This window comes from Pipistrellus kuhlii, unplaced genomic scaffold (genome assembly GCF_014108245.1).
Source record: "Pipistrellus kuhlii isolate mPipKuh1 unplaced genomic scaffold, mPipKuh1.p scaffold_m20_p_16, whole genome shotgun sequence".
In the NCBI taxonomy this organism is placed as follows: domain Eukaryota; kingdom Metazoa; phylum Chordata; class Mammalia; order Chiroptera; family Vespertilionidae; genus Pipistrellus; species Pipistrellus kuhlii.
Window position 1 is genome coordinate 35313851 of NW_023425471.1, and position 25834 is coordinate 35339684.

Sequence of the window (25834 nt, forward strand, 5' to 3'; positions counted from 1 at the left end):
TGAACAACATAAACAGACCCAGAGAAAGAGAAGCAGCGATTAGACTCTCAAAGCTCAGAGGGAAAGTAAGGGAGGATGCGGGTTGTGTGCATACATATGGGCCTAGCCAGTGGCCATGGACAACGGGGGTTGGGGGTGGGGGCATATCTAGGGACGGGTTTGGGATGGGAATGGGGGAATAAGGACAATTATGTGAGACCATAATCAATAAAATAAAAAAAATTAAAAACCATTACAAAAAGGAAAAAAGCAAATAAAAAAAAGAGGTAGAAATATAATTACCTATATTGGGACAACAAAAATTCCTCATTGAAGGGGAAAATGTTCAGTTACAAGAACACATTGTTTGAGGTTCAGTCAATGTTGGTTTGTATGTGAAAAAGTTGAGAATGTGATATGATGCAGCTACTTTGGAAAACAGGTTAGTAGTTCCTCAAAAAGTTACATATTACCACATGACCCAGGTTATACCCCAAAGAAACAAAAACAAATATTCACACCAAAAACGTGTATATGAATGTTCAGAGCAATATCACCAATGAGTGGAAACAATCCAAATGTCCATCAAGTAACAATGAATGGATAAACAAATGTGATATGTCCATACAAGTGAATGTTATCTAGCTATAAACAGAAATGAAATACTCTTACATGCATGAACCAAGAAATCACATTATGCTAAGTGAAAGAAGCAAGTCACAAAAGACACATGTTATATGATTCTATTTATATTAAATGCCCAGAATAGGCAATTCTATAGAGACAGAAAGTGGGTTAGTGGTTGCCAAGGCCGGGGGAGGAGGGGTGGGCAGATTGGGGTATGACTGCTGATGGGTATGGCATTTCTTTCTCGGGTGATAAAAATATTCTAAACTTACAAATCTTTGAATATACTAAAAAACAAATTGAATACTTTTAGAGGGTAGATTTAATATGTAAATTGTACCTCAATTTTTAATTGATTTTTTAATCCCTTTATTCTCTTAGTAATTCTGGCCATTACTGTTTTGTGTGGTTTTTTTTTTTAATCAAGTAAACTAATAGGCAAAGAAAAATATTAAAGTTATTTAAAAGACTTATAGATGACAATGTGGGAGAAAACACAAACACAAATGATCCATGAAAAGTAATCAAACTACACCTTTCTCTTAAATAGTAACTGCAGTGTCAGCCAGAATCCACAACCTGTATTTGCACCCACTGCAGTGACTCCTATGACAATTCTTAAAAATCTAGTTTATATATATACATGATCATTCCTCCTATCACCTTTATCACAGCCTCTACCCCGGCATTTCCTGTCTTATCATCTTATTTCTCATTTGTATGTCGTACTTGGTAATGACTCACTTGAAGGCAGAAGACATTTTTCTTCTTTCTTTCTTTCTCATAGGCTAGATTTAGCACAGTTGAATAAAAAATCGCAAACACAAAGTAGGATAGCACTTTTGATGTAGTCCACAGATACTCATCTATGTTCTGCATCAACTTCAACTAACAGGGAACTCACTACCTCAGCAGGCCACCCACCCTCTCTTAGGGTAGTTTGATTTTTGCTAAGGTTTTCTTTGGATGCCTGGATGTGAAATATGTACTTTCTAATTTGTGAATCACTTATTTACTGGACACATACCATGCACCAGGAGCTTTGCTAGGTGGTCTGTTTTTACACAAATTAAATGAGGTATTTATTTATGAAGCACTTGGGACAATGCCTGCTACTTAGTAAATGCCATCTTTCTTAAATAAAACTAATAATCCATGGACAAGCACGGAAAATGGATATGTTAAGAAATAATTATAATAGAGGAATGTATATGATGCTTGGGAAACAGGACAAATGGAATAGTCAGAGAAGTCTTCACCAGAATTTGGGTATTAAAGGATAAAAAAAAAATATGAGAGAAGGCAAGTAGACCAGAATGGTCTGCTGTCGTGCGTGGCTGCCCAACATCATTTGTATATGCCCACTACCTTTATTACACCTCACATTGTTAGTCCCACCTCACCAAGAAAGAATCTATAGAAACTACTTGTATATTTTGCCAGTCTCCCTTATAACTAGGGTACAGTCATGTGGCTGTTTCCACCAATAAAAGGCATTTATAGGAGGTGTAGATTCAGAAATGAGCTATGTAAAGATGTAGGCCACTAGTAAGCCATCAATTTTGCTGACATGGTTGGCAAGAAAGAGGATGTTGTTATGGAACTGAAGGCAGCAGCCACATCTTTTTCATCATGACACTTTGAACATGTGCATTTTGGGTAACAATTCCTTATTTGGACTGTTTTCCAGGTGAGTGGTTCTGGAACTTATTCCTATAATGATATCTGGAGCCTGTTTCTGCTGCAACCTATCTTGTTCAAGAGAGCTAACCAATATATCTTAATAGCATTTGTTTTCTATTTAAACTAACAAGAATTTAGTGGATTCTCTTATATTCCATAATTTGGGCTATTAAAAGTAATTCAAATGACTAATGATAAGAGACTGAACTAAGAGAGATGGTACTCAGATTGGACAGAAGAAATAAACTCAACAACCATGTAAATCTTATTTGAAGGCAGCCTTCTCCCGTTCAGGATAAAGTATACCTACCAGCTTCAACTTTATGTGACATGGCTTAGCATCAATATTGCTCTCTCTCACAAATATTCTGTGGTTTGATAAATACAAGCAAGGACTTCCACCTCCTTCATCTTGAAATACCATATCTCTATTAACTCAGCATCTGATATGTTTACCTTATTGGCAAGCACATTATTCTACTGACTCACATTGTATTTGTTTCCATCAAAACTTCTAGTACTGCTCACATATGCTAGGCCCGTGGTCAGCAAACTGCGGCTCGTGAGCCAGATGGAGCTCTTTAGTCCCTTGAGTGTGGCTCTTCCACAAAATACCATGGCCTGGGAAAGTCTATTTTGAAGACGTGGCGTTAGAAGAAGAAGTTTAAGTTAAAAAAATTTGGCTCGCAAAAGAAATTTCAACAGTTGTACTGTTGATATTTGGCTCTGTTGACTAATGAGTTTGCCAACCACTGTGCTAGGCTATCTCTCTACGGCCTCAAATCATTCAAGCTAAATTAGCCTCCTGCAATGGAGTTAGCATAAGTCTGCATAGCCCAAGTAAAATCCACTTTGGACACTGACAAGATTTTGTGTCTAGATCTGTGAACTTTACCACCAGGCCTGAGAGTGTAGTAGTGCCACCGGTGGCAGTCTCTAGGCTGAGAATTTGTTCCCCTCTTCTAGTGGCATTTCTATATTACAATGTACCTCTATTCAATTTGCAATGGCCCACACCACTAAGATCACGCCATTAGACTAGAAACATTTTGCATGGAGGTAGGCAGGGCAATAAGGGAAATATGAGATTACAGACCTCAGGGGAATGTTGTAAGGTGAAGCATGATCATGCTCCTCAAGCCCTGTGCACAGGGGTGGGCAAAAGTAGGTTTAAAGTTGTGAGTACTAAAAACAGAGAGTTTATTCTGGTATCATTACTTATTAGTGTATTATTTTCAACTAGAGGCCCAGTGTACAAAATTTGTGCATGGGGGACATCCCTCTCACAATCCAGGACTACCCTCTCAATCTGGGACATCCCTCTCACAATCCAGGACTGCTGGCTCCCAACTGCTCGCCTGCCTCCTTCCTGATTGTCCCTAGCCGCTTCTGCTTGCCAGCCTGATCATCCCCTAATCACTACCCTGCCAACCTGATTAATATCTAACGGCTCCCCTGCCAGCCTGTTTGCCCCCAAGTTCCCTCCTCTGCTGGCCTGGTCACCCCTAACTGCCCTCCATGCAGGTTTGATCACCCCCAACTGCCCTCCCTTACAGGCCTGGTCCCTCCCAACTGCCCTCCCCTCTTGGCCTGATAGCCCACAACTGCCCTACCTTGTAGGCCTGGTCCCTCCCAACTGCCTTCCCTTGCTGGCCATCTTGTGGTGGCCATCTTGTATCCACATGGGGGCAGAATCTTTGATCACATTGGGGGCAGCCATCCTGTGTGCTGGAGTAATGGTCATTCTGCATATTACTCTTTTATTACATAGGTTAGAGGCCTGGAGCCAGCTGGTTTGCCTGAAGGGTGTCCGGGATTAGGGTGGTGGTCCCTTTGGGGTGTGGGATGGCCTGGGTGAGGGGCCTGTGGTGGTTTGCAGGCCGGCCACACCACCCAGCCACCCAAGTGGAGGCCCTGGTATCTGGGATTTATTTATCTTCTACAATTGAAACTTTGTAGCCATAAGCAGAAGCCAAAGCAGGCCAGGACTAAAGCTTGGCTTCCTCCATTGCCAAGGGAAACCCTAGCCTCCTTCTCTCTCCAGCTCCATGGCTGCTGCCCTGTTTGTTGGGATTTATTTATCTTCTGTACTTGAAACTTTGTAGACTTAAGCAAGGCCTGGGCCAGCCAGGGTGTGTAGAAAACCTGGCTTCCTCCATCACCTAGGGAAACCCGAGCCTCCCTCTTGCTCTCTCCATGGCTGCAGCCATCTTGGTTGGGTTAATTTACATACTCACTCCTAATTGGCTGTTGGGTGTGGCTTGTGGGTATAGCGGTGTGATGGTTAATTTGCATGTTACTCTTTTATTAGATAGGATATGAACAGCTGTAAACCTACTTTTGCCCCACCCTCTATATTAACTAGCCTTCAAAAATGCGAGCTATTAGTGTCAGGATTGCCTCATCAGTCTCATTTTTTTATACCACTTTTGACCTTATCCCTTATGTTTTAACAATGCAAGGTTATTTGTAGTGTTTCTATATACACTATGCTCATACACCCATCCATTACTTTACGCATGATGCTGTTCTCTCTGCCTGCAATGTTGTATCTTTACCACCTTCTCCCTCTATTAACTGCATCTCATCTCATCCCACTCACCCCAACCAGATCCATCTGTGAATGACTCCCACGTACACTAATTCTTCATATTTTCCCCAAGTTACCTCATTTAGAAATAACTATTTTTCATTCTATTGTTCATATTAATTCCGATATTGCAACACTTAAACTGAAACTATCTGATAAGTCTATGTCCCCTAACCTAAAAGTTAACTGAGGACAGAAACTGGGTCTTTTATATCTTTGTATTCCAGCAAAGAGCAGAGCTTCTGGAATGCACTAAGCAATTAATATTTGTTGATTCAATGTGACATTTAGGATCTTCTCTGTAAATACTTTAACTTGCTTTATAGCCATCAAGATTGTCCATACCTCTAACTCTGATGCATAGTTTGACTGGGAATATGTACAATTCAAATGAACAGAAAAGACCATAATAATGACTCATTTTATTTTTATAGAAATAATAAACTACTAATTAGGCAGCTAATACTTCCAATCCATTAACTCTAGCTTCATAATACAATCATAAAACTAAATAGAGCAACACTCATAATTCAATATTAATTCTAAACAATATAATTGAATATAAAACTACTTCTGAACATACTGCATTCTGATACTACTCAAAACACAAAAGTAAACTTTTAGAATGTTTAAGATTTACTTAGCATTTCTATAATACTTAAGAAGAAATTGGTGTTTTGTAGTTTTTAAAAATGTTGTTTGAAGTCTAAATAATTGACCATTTATATTTTTAAGCCATACTTATAAACATTAAACCAATTTTCTCCTTCTACATATTCCATGATGTAATTTTCCCATTATAAGCATATTCTTTCACTTCTTCAGCAAATACTGTATTCTTCAAGTTATCACTAAGAAGCCATATTAGCGTCAGCAAAGGTTAAAAGTTGAACCAGTTGCCCATTCGTTAATTTGTATTCTCATTCATTCATTAATTCTCATTTTCTCTCTCATTTTCCCTCTTTCAACCCATAAATCTTTAGGTGACAATATAATTTTTAAAACTTTCTCATCTTATAATATCATATTCTAACTCTTCCACCATTGTTCTGTTTTGTTTTATGAGAGTTAAATTACGTTTTTACAACTCTTCCTTTCCTATAAGAGAGAAGTAGTACTTGTTCCTTTTTTATATAAATTTCTATATTTTCTATAAATTGTTTGTTTCTGAAACATACCTTGATTCCAGTTTAAAGCTGGATTTTCCACCTGTTTTAAAATCTGAAGTTGACTTCACCATCAAATGTTTGCCCTTCACCTTCTGCTTCTCAACAGTAATATTTCAAGTATGTTTTTAACTTCAATGTTTAGGGTATCTGAATAAACCAATAATACCCTAGTACCTAAAAATCTGTGGTAGCATGAACAGTGATTATAGTTACCATATTTTCTGGCGTATAAGACGACCCCATAATATATTTTTTTTTACAGTTAAAACATAGGTTTAGGCCTATATTCGCTGTATAAGACTACCCCCCACTTCTGAGGCAACTTTTAATTTTTTTAATTAAATTTTTAATGAATGACCCCTGATTTTCGGTTGACTTTTTTTCGGTTCAAAAGTCGTCTTATACGCCGGAAAATACGGTATGTTTAATTATTCTACGTTTATAAAATAACGAATTTTTACAGCATTTGGTTAATTTATTCTTTTCTAAAGGTAAGTTCCTTAATTCCTTTAGTTTCTGTGGACAATAAAAGAAAAGTGTTTCTTTCTAAAATTCCAATAAAATATTAAGGATTTTCTACATAATTAAATAATTGGCCAATTCTACCTGACATTAAATAACTACCTGATGTGTTTTTAAAAATCCAGTTAACTTCATCTATATAGTCTGTAGCCATGTTACATTTAAAAAACCAGATGGAAAACAAAGTTAAAGAAAAAAAAAACTGTTGAAATGCATTATATCTACAAATATTATGAAAACAAAAGCACAATCTTAAGTGAATGTTACCGAGTATGGCACAAAAAATCTTGATCTAGGTGCTGGAGAGCTTATGCTAAGTGAAATAACTCAGTCAGAGAAAGATAAATATCACATGATCTCACTCATATGCAGATTATAATGAACAACAAAAACTGATGAACAAAAACAGATCCAGAGACAGAGAAGCATCGATCAGATGCTCAAATCTCAGAGGGAAGGTAGGGGCGGGTGGAGGTAAGGAGGAGAGATCAACCCAAAGACTTGTATGCATGCATATAAGCATAAGCAATGGACACAGACGGCAGGGGGGCAAGGGCATGTATTGGAATGGGTAGGTGGGAAGAGGGGGATATGGATACATATGTAATACTTAATCAATAAAAAAATAAACAAAATTTTTAAATCTCTTCATCTAATTCTGCTTCCAACTCCTGTTAGAAGGATCCAACTTTAAATACTTACATATAACTCCTTGTCATTATGAGGGTAAATTCAGAACATATATTTAGATATAAGAAAACAAAAATATCATTTTCACTTTCCCCAAATCTTTAATCCTGAGCTTAACATTCAACCAGTGGTTTCCAGAGTCAATATATTACATAACGGATCCACTGCAATTTGTGACATATCGATAAGCCAAGCAGTTTCAAGAGTCAACATATGGCCGGGCATCATTTTTATTCCAACTGACCAGAATGGATAGACATTGTTGAATATCCAGGGTGTTTAGTAGTGCTCTCAGAAGCTCATACCTTATAGTAGAGCTAAAAGAAGCTTAAAAACAAACTTCAAATGAATTAAAAATTTTCATGTTGCCTAACACCGTGGTCGGTAAACTAGGGCTCGTGAGCCACATGCGGTTCTTTAGGCCCTTGAGTGTGTCTCTTCCAAAAAATACCACGGCCTGGGTGAGTCTATTTTGAAGAAGTGGTGTTAGAAATTTAACTTTAAAATATTTGGCTCTCAAAAGAAATTTCAATCGTTGTACTGTTGATATCTGGCTCTGTTGAATAAGAAGTTTGCTGACCATTGGCCTAACAGAATAAAGTCCTATGCTGTATAATACAATAGAATACTACAAAATCTATAACTCAACAACCTGAAATTAAAAATGTCCAGCATTCAGTAAAATAATTTCTAGACATATAATATTTATTTGTATTCAGAAACTACAAGAAAATAAGCTTTACTATTTACGAGGAGTTTAACACTGGAGTCCTCACTGGATCCATAGGTCCAAATGGTAACTGAAGTATCTTCGGGGAAAGGTGGGGTATTAGCAATGCATGTTTATTCACTATCAGTGCACTGCACATACTGCAGTTTACATGTACCTGGTTAAGTGGATTTGTAGATTCTTTTATCTATTTTTAACCAAATCAGCCTAAAAAAATGGAAAAGTGGTTTCCAAAGTTTCCTGCAAAGACAACAGATTGAAGATAGTAGCATAATACCAACAATACAAACACAAGAGAAGAAAATGCCAGACTGTTATTATCTCCTACTCTATGTCTGAGCCTTTCATCAGTCATACAATATGATAAAAATAATGAAAATCTAAGGCTTATAAGAAGTGGATCCCACAAGATTAAAATTTATTAAGGTAGCTTTGAAGTATGGGTGTATATCAATTATCAATGATGACTCCCACTTTAAGCCACCTCAACTTAGCAGACCATTTAAAATCAATTTAATAGTAAAAGATGAAAGGTCTATGACGTTGGGTAAAAACACTTGGTAGAAGCAGCTGAAATAATACAGGCAGAAACACATGACAGTAAATGAGAACAAATGCCTTTGTCAGCAAATACTATTAGAGACACTTAGAAATCACTGCTGAAAATTTGCTAAAATAAGTATTAGAAAAATTACTTAGTGTAAAAAGTTTCATATAGTTAAATGAAAATACAGCTGTTTTTTTTTAAACAACTCAGCTTATATTATTTGCTAGATTGCTTCAATAACAAAATATATAACCTATTTTTTCTTTGAGTTGCTAATGGAGCAATCTAATAGAGAAAACATATTACAAAATAAATGATTTACTCAATAAAAAGATGCTTTATAAAAAAAAAAACTGAGAATGATTACTGAGTAAGGTTACCCCACATGCAAAATTCAAGCTATTGCAAGAAAGAAGTTGAAACCAAAGGACACAGAGTGCCATACACAGTCAAGAATGTAGCTATTTTTTAATAAAATTTCAATTTTTCAAATACAATAGAATAGTTACAATATTTTGAAATGAGATAGGAAATAAGCATGGAAATATGTTTTACCTTACAGAGATAGCTCTGGTTATCTCAAGACAAAGCATTTAAAAACTGTTGATATTTAACATGACAGGCATTTTTCACTCACAAAAAAACAAGTGATCCCTTGATATTTAACAATTAGTAAAAAAAGAAAAAAGAAAAAAAGAAATGGCATTGGAAGAAACACACATTAGCAGACCGAACTTCCAGGTCTGTCTCCTTGACCCCTGTATGGTTCACTTCTCCCTCCCTCTTCCTGGCATTAGATGCAATGTCTGGAAGCAGACATGAGTAGACAAAAATGGGGATGACGCTCTCCTTGTTAAGAAAGAAGGAAATTTGCAAAGTGCCCAAGTCTCTGATAACATCTGTTAAAGCCATTTTTAAAGCCAATTTTGAACTCTTTTATATAAAAATGTAACATCCAGATTAGTTGCAAGAACAACTGACTGTCAGCAAGGAAGATGGAAATTTACTAGCCACAGTTCAGCAGGAAATATTTGCTTGATTCATAGACCGGGTTGAGAAAAGTTAGTACTATGATTTAATAAGTGCTGCTAATGATGTTCTTGTTCTACATGGACCTACATATCTTTGGCAGATTTATGTTTCAACTACAACAGACATCAGACCAAATATCAAAATAAAATGATCTCGGAACTAAACCTTCTAATTGCTGTCTTTTTTTTTTTTTAACAAGACATAAAAAATGGCATTGTCATTGCTCTCACTAAAAAGTTATTAACCATGACAGAAAAAGCTTTTGTGCCATTAATAAATAAAATTAACTCATTTTAAATTATGGAAATATCATATTCATGACATGCTTTTCTCATTTTTTACTATGTATTTTATAATGTACATAATATTAGTACATGCATAAATGTATATAATTATTAAATGAAATATATTGGGTTACTTGCTCAAACATGGGTGAAAGTAGATTTATGGTTGTGAGTACACAAAACCCAGTTTATTCTTGTATTATTATTATTTATTTATTATTGTATTATGTATTATTATTATTATTACGAGAGGCCTGGTGCATGAAATTCATGCATGGACGGGGGTTCCCCTCAGCCCAGCCTGCACCCTCTCACAATCCCAGAACACTGGCTCCTAACTGCTCATCTGCCTACCTTCCTGATTGCCCCTAACCACTCTATCTGCCAGTCTCATTGCCCCTAACCATTCTGCCTGCATGCCTGATTGCCCCTAATCACTCTGCCTGCCTGATCACGCCTAACTGCTCACCTGCCTGCCTGTATGATTGCCACTAACCACCTCTTCCTCGGCCCCCACCACCATGGCTTTGTCCAGAAGGATGTCTGGAATGATGTTCAGAAGGTTGTTGAGCTGTCCAGTCTGATAAGCACATTATGTTTTTATTATCGATTATTATTGACCTACTTTTGCCCTCCCTCCACAGGATATAAAGTCTAGAGACTATTACACTAGTCCAGAAGTTGACAAAGTTTTTCTGTAAAGAATCAGACAGTAAATGTTTAGGCTTTGAAGGTCAGAGGGTCTTTGTCACAGCTACTCAACTCTGCAGTTGTAGCACAAAGGGAGCCATGGACAATATGTAAACAAATGGCCATGACTGGGTTCAACAAAATTTTATTTATGAACACTGAATTTTATATAATTTTCATCTGCCCTGAAAACATCTTTTGATTTTCCTGCCAATCATTTAAAACTTGTAGACAGCGCCTGGGAAAGCACATGGGCATTTCTTTATTGTCAGCTGAACTCAGGGTGATAGGCAGAGCTATGCCCTGGAAACATGCTTCCCCAATAAGACATGTTATCAGTTCTGACTTCATATCAGCCCAGGTGTCGCAAGGGCAAAACTAGATATGTAAATCCAGGCATGCTAGGGCCTACTTAAGAATGCAAATAAGTTGGTGATACTTCCTGGTATTGGGGGTATAAAATAAATGCACTGGGAGGGGTCAGCATCATCTTTGTCCAGCCTCTCCATCAGAAAGAATGGTGGCCCACCCAGCTCCTAGCTTTAAATCTATTTCTGCGTCTCCCTTCCCTTCCCTTCCCTTCCCTTCCCTTCCCTTCCCTTCCCTTCCCTTCCCTCTTTCTTTTCTTTTCCTTTTCTTCCTTTTCTTTTCCTTTTCTTCCTTTCCGTTCCTTTTCTTCCTTTCCGTTCCTTTTCTTCCTTTCCGTTCCTTTTCTTCCTTTCCGTTCCTTTTCTTCCTTTCCGTTCCTTTTCTTCCTTCCGTTCCTTTTCTTCCTTTCGTTCCTTTCTTCCTTTCCGTTCCTTTTCTTCCTTTCCGTTCCTTTTCTTCCTTTCCGTTCCTTTTCTTCCTTTCCGTTCCTTTTCTTCCTTTCCGTTCCTTTTCTTCCTTTCCGTTCCTTTTCTTCCTTTCCGTTCCTTTTCTTCCTTTCCTTTCCTTTTCTTCCTTTCCTTTCCTTTTCTTCCTTTCCTTTCCTTTCCTTTCCTTTCCTTTCCTTTCCCTTCCCTTCCCTTTCCCTTCCCTTTCCCTTCCCTTCCCTTCCCTTCCCTTCCCTTCCCTTCCCTTCCCTTCCCTTCCTTCCCTTTCCTTCCCTCCCTCCCTCCCTCCCTCCCTCCCTTCCTTCCTTCCTTCCTTCCTTCCTTCCTTCCTTCCTTCCTTCCTTCCTTCCTTCCTTCCTTCCTATCTATCATTTTTCAACCCCTGGCTGCTTCCACTTAGAACAGGTTCATTCATCTCTTTTTCTGTGCTGGACATGGAAAAGGGAGATCCCCACCATGTCTGGCCCCTGCAAAAAATATGAAAACAAGCCCTGGATGGCATGGCTCAGTTGTTTGGGTGTCATCACATACACTGAAAGGTTGCCAGGTCAGAGCACATGCCTTGGTTGTAGGCTCAATCTTTAGCAGGGGTATGCAGGAGTCAGCTTATCAATGTTTCTATCTATCCCTGCCTCTCTCTGTAAAATCAGTAAAAACCTATTTCAAATTTTGTTAAATATATAAAAACAATTCTTACCCTGTGACTTGTACAAAATGAAATCCTAGAGGCAAGGCTGGCATCTTTGTCATCTTTCTATTCCCTGTATTTAATAAAATATCTGGCTTTCAGTAGAGAGTTGTCAAAGTTCTTCATGACACACATTTGCCTTTGCTTTTTCTTCCTCACAAGTACACCCTGTGTTCTGCTATGTCACCCCTATTAGAACATAATCTGACTGGAATTTTCATTGTTATTCTCTGCTCTCTCTCTCCCAAGAGCTTAGAATACTGCCTGGCATGTATTATAAAAGACATTGGGCTTCAATGAACTAAATCATTCAAACTTGAGAATGCTTTAATGCTTTAAGAAATGAAGACTGAAAATTCAGAAGTGGCACTGGGTTTCATAGCATATTCAGGTCTTGAATGTTTCCTCCCTGAGCCCCTGGCACTGGGTTAAATATCCACAGTAACCTACTCCCAGCTGTTCCAAAAACATGGAAATCAGCTGTTTACTTGCTTGTCTCCATGACTAAACTCTGAGCTCTGTGGGGGAAAGGGAGGTGTTGCATTAATCTTTGTACCCCCAGTATGTAGCATAGGACCTGACATATTGCCCATATAAATAAATGGTTGTGAAAATGCATTATCAATTGATACTATTAGAACCTTTCAAACAGAAAAAATATTTTGGAAAACAGTAAAAATATTTTGGAAAACTTTCAAACAGTAAAAATATTTTGGAATAAATCAAAAAGAGAAGCGGTGAACTGTGAAGTTTACCAATTACAATCAGAACAAATTTGCAAACCTAGTTCCTTTAACTTCTCTTCATGGGATTCCTAGCCTACTATTCTCTCAGTTGTGAAAGCTTTGGTGAGAATTATACTTGGAAAGGAAATTAAAAAGTGAACCACATTTAGTTATCTTTTAGACCTGTTTATTGGGTAAATTTTGCTTGTCCTTCCTAAGCTTTTCTTTCTTAAGAGTCTGTGTTGATTAAAAATGATGCTGGAGTTTTCTCAGTCTAATAATACAGAGTAAGGATACTGAAATGAAAATGTAGCCAATGGAAATTATGTTATCCAGATAATTTCTAGGCATCTAGTCACTTCTGAAAACTATTTCCGTGGCTTATTATAGATTTTAAGGTCTACTTTACCAGTAATTTATTTTAATCTAGCTTAACTATTAATTAAAATTATTTATATTGAGAGCACTCAAAGGGTCTCATCCAAGCTAACCAGTTCCTATAAAACAGGTGTTGAGTGAGAAGCCCATGATAGTAGTCAGGGCTAAAAAAGCACACTTGGGCTAAAGTATACCACTTACAATTCAGCTATTCTTTTAACTAATTAAAGGCAAAAGTGAGAGAACAAAATTAAAAGCTGTAGTATTATTTATTGGAGTTCTATCAGATGGAATATGGGACAGATAACTTAGCATTTATTGCATATAACTATATTCTTATTAAATTACTAGTAGCCAGATACACAAAATTTATGCAGAGGGGCAGGGAGTGTCCCTCAGCCAAGCCTGCACCCTATCCAATCTGGGACCCTTCGAGGGATCCTACTGGGATCAGGCCTAAATGGGCAGTCAGATATCCCTCTCATAATCCAGGACTGCTGGCTCCCAACTGCTCACCTGCCTGCCTTCCTGATTGACCCTAACTGCTAGTGCCTGCCAGCCTGATCACCCCTTAACCACTCCCATGCCAGCCTGATTAATGCCTAACTGCACTCCTGCCAGCCTGATTGTCCTTAACTGCCCTCCCCTGCCAGCCTGGTCATCCCTAACTACCTTCCCTTGCAGGCATGGTCACCCTCAACTGCCCTCCCCTGCAAGCCTGGTAATCCCTAACTGCCCTTCCTTGCCAGCCTGGTTGACCCTAACTGCCCTCCCCTGCAGGCCTGGTCACCCCTAACTGTCCTCCCCTGCTGGCCCAATTACCCCCAAATTCCCTCCTCTGTCAGCCCTGTCACCCCGAACTGTCCTCCCTTGCAGGCCTGGTCCCTTCCAACTGCCCTCCCCTTCTGACCATCTTGTGGCAGCCTTCTTGTGTCCACATGGGAGCAGCCATCTTTGACCGTGTTGGAGGGATGGTCAATTTGCATATTATTCTTTTTATTCTTTTATTAGATAGGATGCCAAAATGCAAAATACATTAATACAAATTGCTGAATAGCAACAAAGTATAAAACATCAAATGTGCACATGGAGTCATATGTTAAACATTGTTATTAATAAATGAAGTTGAAATGAACTGGCCTAGGAATTAATAATAAATCATCATAATCTTTTGCATATAACCAAACTACTTAATTACCTGTATTAGAATACAGTCTTTATTGCCATATTTATATGAATCCAATGTCACCAGTACAAGCTGGATCTCCACTCAGTAGATCCTTGTGCTAGCTAATAGATATTAAATTCCAACTTGAAGACTCTACATTTATTTTTAAGCTTAAAATGGAATTCCTTTACCATCTCCTCTAGCCCCCCCCTAAAAAGAACAATTGCATACAAAAGAGCAACAACATCCAAAACAAATTCCAGTGTTATGATATACTTATCTCCTTGCTCTAACTGCATTAATTCAATTTGGATAAAAATAAATTATTACTATAAATATTTAGCAGTTATTAACCAATATACTAAATGTACAAAAACAAGTTTAGTCTCAGTAAGCTTAAGATGTTGAATAGTTACTCAAGTATAGCATTTTTTATTTCCTTACATTTAAAGTGGCAGGAAGGAGATATTTCACCAATACTACTTAAAGGAAATTCAAAATGCCTCTGATTAATGTGAGAAACACTACTAATATGAACCTTATTCAAATTTGAATTTGGGTTAGAGATGATATGGACTACTAGTATATAGTTCAGTCATCCTTTGAAGTTATCCCCCCCAAAATGTGGAAACAGTATTGTTGTTTTGGTCCCATTACATTTATCCACTTATATAAGATTTTATTAAATATATTTTATTAATTTTTTTTAAAGAGAGGGAGGGAGAGGAATAGAGAGCTAGAAACATCGATGACAGAGAAACATCAATCAGCTGCCTCCTGCACACCCCCTACTGGGAATGTGCCCGCAACCAAGGCACATGCCCTTGACCGGAATCGAACCTGGGACCCTTCAGTCCACAGGCTGATGCTCTATCCACTGAGCCAAACTGGTTTTGGCAAGATTTTAAAACATGACTATGGGTGAACAGGGGAACAGAATCTTAAAGAGCAATTATAATTTACCCCATTCAGGTAATGATAACAATTATATAAAAACAAGTGGCTGTTTTTATTATAAAAAGTTTTAATCAAAGAAACACCTCCTTAGAGGAAGTCAATGGGGTAAAAGGGGAACATCTGTAATACTTTGAATAATAAAGATAAATTTAAAATAAATAAAAAATAAATACTCCCGAATTTTCAATTAATAGTCAGTGACCATACTCTAAGAACAAAATTCACTTTTACAAACTATTGAAGACACACAGCTAATAAACTGTTTGTTCTCTATACAATAAGCAATCACCTAAAAGTTTCAAATTTGGAGCTTTAAATCTATCAGCAGTAGCCACTGATACCATTACTCAGAAGATAAGTCCATTATTGTTTCGTTGAGTATCCATAATATGAAAGATGACATACAATGCATAGATGACACTCAATGAAACATTTGTAATCTGCTAATACACTAGTAAAGTAAAACCTGACCACTCCGATATTTTAATTAACGAGACTTGTTCCACGATTTTACTTAGCTCTAAAGAATCAAGTAATTTTTAAATGAATTATTAGTAACTAAGACTTCTTATAATTAAATAAGTCAATACCTAAAAAAAAAAAACAACACATGTCCTGCAGTAATTAAAGTTTTAGCTGAATGTCCCCTGTTATCTACATCTACAAGCCTAAACAATGAGAACTACTGTTATAGACAAAACATGATCCTCAGGCATAACAAGTTTCAATGATCAGAGTAAGATAGGATTATATTTGAATATTGATTTTCATTATTTAAGCTTTCACCAAGTTTCACCAAGTATGTCATTACCCAGAAATTCCAAATAATAATTGTATCAGCAATGTTAAAATAACTTATTTCTTGTCAAGCATCTCAAAGACACAAGAGGAAATAAAATCAATGTTTGGGGGTGAAGAGGGGAGCATTTCAAATTGAAGAGAATGATCAGCTGCATCAAATGCTGATAAGTCAATCAAAATGAGACTAAGAACTGGGATTCAGCAGCATGAAGATCTTTGGTGACCTTGATGTAATGGTGAGGTGGGAGCCTGGCTGGAGTGCGTTTAGGAGAGAAAGTGAGAGGTGAGAAATCAGAAACAATCAATATAAACAAAATTAAGTGAGGTATTTTGCTTCAAAGGAGAGTAAAAATAAAGCATTACTCTGGCAAGGGAGATAAGGTCAAGAAAAGGTTTTATAAAATGAGACAGGTTGTATGCTGCTTGGAATGACAGAAGAGAGAAGAGAAAATTTATTGGATCAATGTCCCTGAGTAGTTGAAAAGGAATGGAACCTTGTACACAAATGAAAGGATTTGGAACATAAAAAGTTCACCTATGGTGACAGTTAGCAAGACAAACTATGTGAGTGCAGGTACTAAAAGTTACGTAGATATATATGGTGGTGGAAGTTTTCTTCTGATTGCTTCAATAAATTAAGCAGCAAGGTAATCAGCAGAGTATAAAGATAAATAAGAGTTCTGAGGATTGAACATCAAAATACAGGTGTGAAATAGTCATCTAGGAGCACAGTTGAAGGACTGGAGTTGAAATGTATAAAATAATTGTCTGAAAACATCAGGGCCTACTAAAACATCAGAGCAATGTTTCTGATCATTAATAGGGCATTATTGGATTAGAACAGGCAAAACCTGAAGGACAGGAGGAAGACCAGTTAGAAGGCTATTTTAGTATTCTACAAGAAACAACTAGAGAGGGATATTGTCGAAACTAGGGCAAGAGTACCTAGAGGACATTCGAGGAAACAGATGTAAAAGTCATTGCAAAAGCAAAGCCAATGGGATTTGGCAAGCAACTGGAAGTGACTGAGAATGCCAATGGAGTGCAAGATCACCTGGAAGTGTCAAGCTTAAGTAAACTAGACTAGGGCAATGCCACTGATAAAACTCCAAGAACTATTTCAATTCTGTAAAAATTAGTAACCAAGCCGAAACCGGTTTGGCTCAGTGGTAGAGCGTCGGTCTGCGGACTGAAAGGTCCCAGGTTCGATTCCGGTCAAGGGCATGTACGTTGGTTGCGGGCACATCCCTGGTGGGGGGTGTGCAAGAGGCAGCTGGTAGATGTTTCTCTCTCTATCTCTCTCCCTCTCTAAAAAAAATCAATAAAATATATTTTAAAAAATAAAAATAAAAAAAAATAAAAATTAGTAACCAATTGGCAGATTAAAGCGGTAAATATAATTTGAGTGAAGTTTGAGTGAAGAGGGAAAAAAAAACTATTTAAAAAAATAAGTGTTAAATCAAGGAATGTTTCTGCTTCTGTTGTTATCATCAGTGCTTTGGAGTGATTAAGATAAGGCAACCAATTGGTAAACTGAGGGGCAATCTACGTGATCTATTATAGAAATATTGGCAATTAAAGAAAGAATAGAGCTTTATTTGATAAAGAAAGGTAATGTAACAAACATTCATGAAATTACTTATACAGAGAGCTTATATGCCAGGCACTATTCCAGGAATGTCATCTCCTTTAATCCTCTAAGATAAGCATATGAAGTAGATCCTTTTATGTCTTTGTTACAGTTAAGGAAAATAAAGTGTACAGAGATTTATATAACCTTTGCAAGTTAATACGATTAATGGCAAAGCCAGAATTCAAATCCAAGTCGGAATGACCCCAAAGGCCTTGTTCATAACCACTACACAATACATACTGTGTAAAATTAGGAACATGGGAGAGGTAGCATAGATTATTTAGCTTATGAGGAGAATTTCAGAGTTAAAGATCTTACATAGGTGTAATCATTCCAAAGAATGACACAGTCCAACCAAGGTATACTCATGCCAATAATTAGCTAAATGCATAGGTGTAGAAGCCAGAGTTTAGAAAATCAAGGAACTAAGAGCAAAAAAACATGGGGTTGTCAACATAATAGTTGAAATCACCAAAATCAAGGGAAAAGTCAAAAGGATAGCCAGGTGCTTTTATCATTAAGGAAGGTCAGCAGATAGCAGGCTTCACAAGAGAAAGGGCTGCTGAATGATAGTTCAAAGATGGCATGGAAGGAGCAGGAACAAAAAAGAGCGCACAAGGGTGTATGCAGGATGAGGAGGATGGGCTGAAGAGGGCACAAATGTCAGGATTTGTGTCAGGGGACAAGCTAGATAGAAGGAATAGTGGCTAGATAGAATAGTCAAGGAAAAGTTTAAAGATAAAGGGAATAAAGTTTGTCTTCATTCAACAACTTTCAACTGATGTTTATTGAAGGCCTATTGCCTCCTATTCTAGGCACAGGAGGGAAACAGTGGGGGTGGGGAGGGTGGGGACAAGCTCTTCCATGAGTAGAGTAGAAGGGTCTGGATTTGCAGTGATTAGTAACCTTTTATTTTGGTGTGGGTGAAGGGACCTTGGAAACTCCTATGAACTCTAACTCTAGATAAATAGGCATCCAACTGAAAATATTACAATGCTAAGTGGGAGAGAATAAAGAAATCATGAGTCAGGATCTCCACTTCTTTTCTGGTCAAGCAAACCAATGTAATATGGCCCAAATTCTCATCTCTCCCTTCTCTTAGCATAAACTACTGAATACTCAAAACATTATATTTATTATCTAATATAAGAAACTAGAGGCTGGGTGCACAAAAAAATCATGCAAGGGGGGGGGGTCCCTCAGCCCGGCCTGCACCCTCTCACAATCCGGGACCCCTCAGGTAGGATCCCTAGGCCTGACCTGAGATCAGGGCCTATAGAGGCTTTCTTTCCTCTGGTTGCCACTGTTTGCCATTTGTGCAGTGCTACTCCCCCTCCCCTGCCACCAGTGGCCTCCCTCTACAGGCAACAGGCTGGGGTGCAATGGCTTGGCTGACCTGGGCCTCCCTCTTTATTTGCTAGGGGGAAGGGCAAGCCCTGGGAGGGGCAGTCTGCCTACCTGATTACCCCTAACCATGCTGCCTGCCTGGCTGATAGCCCCTGAGTACTTGCTTGAGGGTGGGGCCAGCCAGAGAGGGGCTCTAGTTGTCTGGTCTCTGGTCGTTCTGGTCGTGACACAGCTGGCCTTTTATTATATCAGATAATATAGACCACAAGCTATAAAATATAAGCAACATGCTAGAAAATATTGATTGTGTGACTACTGCTATAGAACAAACTTGGAGGAATTAATTCCTCTGCCCCTCTACTGGTTTTATCACTTCTTCCCATCCAATTCTGTTTCATATACCCAAAAAGATACCTTGTGCAACAAAGAGGACTTAGAACTGTTTTGCTTTATAGAAACAGGAACACAAATTAGTTATCTGAAAACTTGATTTGATGTGCCAGAGACTACAAAATGCTACAGATCAAAAGTAAGTAAGACTGCCTCTGCTTTTAGGAGCTCAAATTGGAAGAGATAAGAATGTTTAACTCAAAAAACAGATACTTTTGAAAAATAGTTCTGCTGTATCAGCCAAGTTTCTGGTCCGTCCTGTACATGACATAAACACAGTCCATTAAAACATACCTTCTTAAAACCCAGTATTATTCTGGGCACATGCAGTTTTAAATTACAACAAAAATAGGGGTCCACCTTACCATCATTTTTTCAAAGAGATCCAGTACTTCCTTTTCTGACAAATTCAAAGATCGTTCATCGAATAACGGCTGAGGTGCTGGAAATTCATTCATTGCAACTTGAGAATCAATAGGATGTTGAATAAAATGTTTTTCTTTTTTGACAGTAGATTTTCTAAAACTTGTGATTCGGTCACGCTGAAAAGAGAAAACAACAACAAATAAGCCCTAAAAAAAGGAGATTGAAAATCTTAAAAAAATAAAATAAAAAGAAAGAAAAAAAAAGAAGAAAGAAACTGAAACATCAACGTGGCACTTAGTATGACATACAACATTATTGCCTTTTGACAAAATGTTATTTTAAGCAGCAAGCTCCAGATAGAGATTGTACTCTTTTGAAACCCTGAAGTAGCTCACCAGTCTCAGTGGTCTGGGGGCTGAAAAGTATTCCTTAAAAAGTAAAACTCAGTTCTCTGTCATTTCTGTTTTGCACAGTAAGTAGGTAAACAAAAAGTCCTGCATCAAAGTCCTGTGGGTTGTTTCAGGGAGAATATATCTTTGTTGGCAAATTTCAAATCATGAGAAAAGGAGAAAGAAAATAAATAGAGCTTCCGATATCCAGTTCTAAGGGGAAATTATAGTAATGATTCTCTTCCTCAGGGTGCCAAAAATTGTGACAATGTCTGTGAGTACTTGCTCAGTGTAGAGTACAATGGTTAAGAGCACAAACTTTGAAGGCAGACTACCCGAGTATGAATCTGCCTTTTACCAGCTCAGTTTGCTTGTGCAAATTAGTCTGTTTCCTCATTTCCAAAACAGCACAATGAGCCCTAGCTGGTTTGGCTCAGTGGATAGAGCATCGGCCTGCAGACTGAAGGGTCCCAGTTTCGATTTCAGCCAAGGGCATATGCCTGGGTTGCAGGCTCAATCCCTAGTTGGGGGTGTGCAGGAGGGAGCCTTGTTGGGTATATGAAACAGAATTCTCTCTCATCACTGATGTTTCTATCTCTCCCTCCATCTCCATTCCTCTCTGAAATGAATTTAAAAAATAAAAATAAAAAATAATGTAGCACAATGACTTAATATATGTCACATAAGTAAATAATGATATTACTTACACCATATGGTTATTGTGAGGTAAAATAAAGTGATATGCCTAGTGCATTTAGCTGCTATTTACTATTGTTGTTCTTACTATTACTATTATTTCCCCTACCTTTTTATCTGCCCTAAAAAGTAGAACCAACAAGACATCACCTTTTCCATTTACTGGAAACACGACATAAACAGAAATATCTTAATCCTATAAACACTATTATGAAGAACTTGCTATTTAATGCATATTAACTCTGAATCATTGATTCCATGTACAATCTCTAATAATTAGCTTTCTATTTCACATAAAGTGGGTTAACAACTCCAATTGCACATAAACAGGCCATTCTGTTTTAAAGCACAAAACATTAGACATCAAAAATTAGTAAGGACCATAAAACTGAATGCATCTCAGTTTTATTCTGGTTTCTGTTAGGAAGCACATGCACACTGTCAGCTCGAGTTAAATAAGCAGACACATTGCAGATGCAAGGACTATGCATGTTCACTGCCAGGTTACTGTGTCCTTATACATTACTTCAACAATACAAAAAGCATCAAGAAGCCATTTCTGAAACTTATATAAGTTTCTGTTGACCCTCAGTAAAAAAAAAAAAAAAAAAAAAAAAAAAAAAAAAAAAAAAAATAGACTTTTCATATTAGTTCAAAGAACACTTTTTTTTTATTAAAAGGTGTGCTTTGAAATAAATTAGTTTTAAGCAGCTTATTTAGGATTACAAAAATGATTTTAGTGCATGGTTGCTTACAAAGGGTTTATAAAAATCATAATATTCTAGAGCTGGAAGAAACTTGAAAAATCATCCAGACCAACTCTCATTTCACAGAAAACGTGAATCATTAAATTCATGAATCTCTAGTTCCTATCCCAGTGTTCACATTAAGGTTTTTTTTTTATAATAAACATCTTGAATGATATTTTCGATTTTTTAAAAATTCTTTGAGAAAAATTAAGTTGATTTAGATATGTACAATAGTATATCTCCAAACAATTGAAGAAAAAAATATTAAGCAATCCCAAATAAGCTGATTATATATTCAACAGTCAAATTCCACTAAAAGATATGGTGGACATAAAAGCATTTAAATATGCAATCAACCTTTAAATCAACATATCTCTGTTCCTGTCCCTTCATATCATTTAATATTTACTTTTGCAGAGCTCGCTTTTCTACCGAGTAGCATTATTTACATATATATTTGATCTTCCACTATGCCCTTCATTTCTATCTAGAAAACTGGCTTTTGCTTTCAGCTATATCTTGATAAGAAAATGAAGTTAATCCACATACTTTCACCTACTTAAATTACTAACAATATTTTATATTATTTGTAGATAGGTAATTTCACCAAGTAAAAAATTGCCATTGCTTGCAATACTGTTTCTTTAAAGTTTAGCTATAAAAGGGCACATTTAAATTTTAAAGCCCATAACTTTTAATAAGGTTTACTGTGACATACTCAGCTCAAAAATATTTAAGGATTTTAAATATCTGACTAACATAATGAACTTAAGCTCATTTCTAAGTTACATTAATTTCTTCCAATATTCACATTACTAGTTAACATAATCACAGTCAATTTACTTAGCTATCAAAAAAGAAGACATCTGGATTTTCCAGAATGATATTTACATAGAGATTTTTTTTAATTTGGTTAAGTATATATCAAGATGATAATATCAATATTTTGTTGAGATTTCATATAATTATTTTACTCTAAAATTCAAACAAAGAAGTTACTCTATTGAAAATTCTTCCATTCTACTGCACTTTCTAAACATCCAAACATTCTATATCTTACATATATCAATGCTGTAATGTCCACTCACTTTAATATAAAAGCAACATGCATAAATAATGTAATAACATAGTACTAAAGACCACCTTACCACATCATCTGCCAAAGTTTTTATTTGAATGTTCTATTAAAACCAAAAGAAAAAAAAACCTGTCAATAAGAGAAACTTATAGATAAAACAATAATTGAATAATTCTCATTTTTATTTTTATCAAGTATAACTAGTGAAAATAATCAGACAGTTTAAATATATTAACAAGCACATTTTTTTTTACAAAAGGTAAAAAAACAACTTTTTAAAAATTAAAAATGAAGGGTGAGTTGGGGATGTCTAAAGTTGGTGTGCAAGGTCCCAAAGTCACATTTGGATCAGACATCATGAAACATAAGAAAAGATACAGCAAGCCTCTTTCAAGTTTTTTCAAAGTTTTAGAATGAATGATCATGTTTTTACAATAGATAAATTTAAAAATATATAAATAAGAAAAATGTCACATTTAATAGTAATGAAATGTAACACAACAGCTCTGTCTAGAACTCTGTTACAGTATATCTGATGGGTATTTAAAGGACACCCTTATAAATAGTCTAGATAAAACTGAACTTAGTGATTTTTTAAAATATATGCCCATTTCTCAAAAACTCCAACACACTTTTTGGATGTGACTTTCTACTTCTAATGCTGAGAATCACTGGAAATGGTGTATTCTAGTTAATAAAATACAGTGGTTAATAAAAACTACCACATAATATAAATGGGCACCATGATTTGAAGAATCAGAATACAATAATACTAAAGTAATAAAGCAATACTAAAGTAAGCAAAGTAACATCTAATAATTTAGTAATCTTCCTGATTCAGAAGATCTTACAATAACACCAGTGATGCAGTGCACAAAATTCATGCACATTAAAAGGGAATTAATTAGAGGTAATAATTTAATATTGCTATTTGCCCTTTCTTTATAATAGAAGTGTCAGAGATGAAAGAAAATTAGTAAAATGTATGTGAAAATCTCCCTCCTGTCAGAATATGGGGCATGCTACTGGAACCAGAGTCAAGTCCCTGCCTACTCACATGCACCTCAAAATTGTGTGAGACACAGACCTGAATGCTCCTACCCCATTGGGTGAGATCCAGATCCAAATGGCCTCAACCCATTGGGCAAGATCCAGACCCAGACGGCCCCACCCCCGTCAAGCCCCACTGGGTGTGGGGCACTGCCTCAGGTTGTATGGCCTGGTGCCAGCTTAGAGACATGCCTGGAGGTCCTCTGGCCCAGGCCAGGAGGCACAACCTGAGGTTCCCCATGAAGCCCCGCCAGGCAGGGGGCACAGCCTCAGGTCTCTGCTGATGGCTCTTTAAGACTCCTTAAGGGAACTCAGCCTCAGCTGAGGGCACAGCCATTTTTGTTATGCTGTGATGGTCAATTTGCATATTATCTCTTTATTAGATAGGATACAATTAGCATAAAGGGCAGTTATTATATTACAAATATTTTGAACTGCCAACCAAATGACAAGATTAGGAAAGAACAGGTTTAGTTTAAATTGCCTGTTAGGAATTCAAATTAACCCTTCTGCTACATCATGTACATTTATTTCCTACAACATAAATTAATGATATATATCAACTTGGTCATGCATGCTCACATCCCTTTTTACTGAGCAAAATATGGTCTTCTTACTGATGGGGAGAAGTCCATTATGAGTTTTAAGGAAGTAAGAATTATTTGGTCTCAGGATCTCATGAAATTGTTTTCAAATAGCACCAACCAAAAGCTGTAAAGATCACCCTACTCTCAATCAGCTGGGACAAATACCCTATTATCTACACATTTCATTTTCTACTCTCATTCCATTGATTCCCTCAGGGATCTACACTTCTACAATGCCTTCACATGCAGACACAAACCCCAATCAATCTTTATTGCCTGAGGAAAATAAAAGAGGGGGGAATTGTTATATCAGAAAGGAATCTATTTTAAGAGAGCTCTCCCTAGGACTATCGCCAGCTGGTATTTTCTCTTTAATTTTCCCTGTGGATTACTGGAAAGTGTTTTATGCACAATGACAAGCTTCATGATCTCCTGTAATGTAAAATCAGTGTGCAAAATGTCAAAGCCTCAAAAGTGCCTCAAATATTCTGTTACCATCTGGATATGTACCTGTCCACCTGTGTTATTATTAGACAGATTATACAGTTCTTCAAGCAACACCTGCTTTTCTTCTCTCCCCAGCCTGTGGGATTATAAGCTCAAGACTAGAAACAAATCTATATCTTCAAATTTAGAATGTAAATTAGGGGAAAATATAATTTTATTTGGTCAAATTCTCTATGGCAAGGTACACATATGTGTGGACTTCTTTAAATCTATATCTCAGTTTTTAATATAATGTTGACAGTTTAATAGGAGAGCAGAAACAACATAAAAAGTAACAGTAGCAACATTATCACCTTGTCTATGGGATAAAACTTGAGTGTTTTTCTATTTTTTAAGTAAACATATTTTTGTCCATATTAAATCACACATTATAGAGTTAGAGACTATTAAAGTTAGATGGAATTTGAGAGCATCAAGTCAAAACCTCTCATTTTGAAATTGACAAAACTGAAGCTTGAAGAAGATGAGTAAATTCCCAAAGGACCACGGATCTGGTTATTACTTGATACTAAATCTTAGTCAACATGTGGCCTTTTCAGTGAGTATAATTAAGCTCTAGAACATTAGGATTGAATTACTGAATTGAAACAGTTCATGGTAATATCAAATTCAGAGACACCACTTTGTAGGTAACTTCCCTTTTGCCACCATTACCTAGGGGGTCAAGCATCATTGGCAAGAGCATTCCCCTGGCACCCACAGTCCTTCCCCAACACATTTTACATGTCATCTACTAAACTCAATTTGACCAATATACTTTATGCTCTTTGGATGCTAATCAGTTAGTTATTCTCCCTATACAAGCTATATGCTAATTAGATTATTCAGAATTTTTAAATTTTACATTCCTAATTATTCCTTAATATTGCCACAATTCTAAAAGTCATACCATTTCTAGGTGGGTGCAGGTGGGGAAAATGGGTCTACAATGAGCACTACATGAGCAGGAAGTGGGCAAAATGTCTGA

The 25834-nt window shown here is 36.8% G+C and overlaps 1 protein-coding gene across 6 annotated transcripts in view; it reads right to left on the reverse strand.

Annotated features, from left to right (window-relative positions):
* The window catches only part of DIAPH2 (diaphanous related formin 2), a 960594-nt gene that overhangs the window by 879065 nt on the left and 55695 nt on the right, over positions 1-25834 (reverse strand). For 5 of the 6 annotated variants that reach the window (XM_036440043.2, XM_036440042.2, XM_036440045.2 and 2 more), the window contains exons 2-3: positions 22794-22826; positions 19811-19987 (exon numbers count right to left, since the gene is read on the reverse strand). In XM_036440043.2, the coding sequence (XP_036295936.1) occupies positions 19811-19987; positions 22794-22826 (210 nt within the window). The remainder of the gene's footprint in view (positions 1-19810; positions 19988-22793; positions 22827-25834) is intronic. The other variant, XM_036440044.2, reaches the window with a different exon arrangement.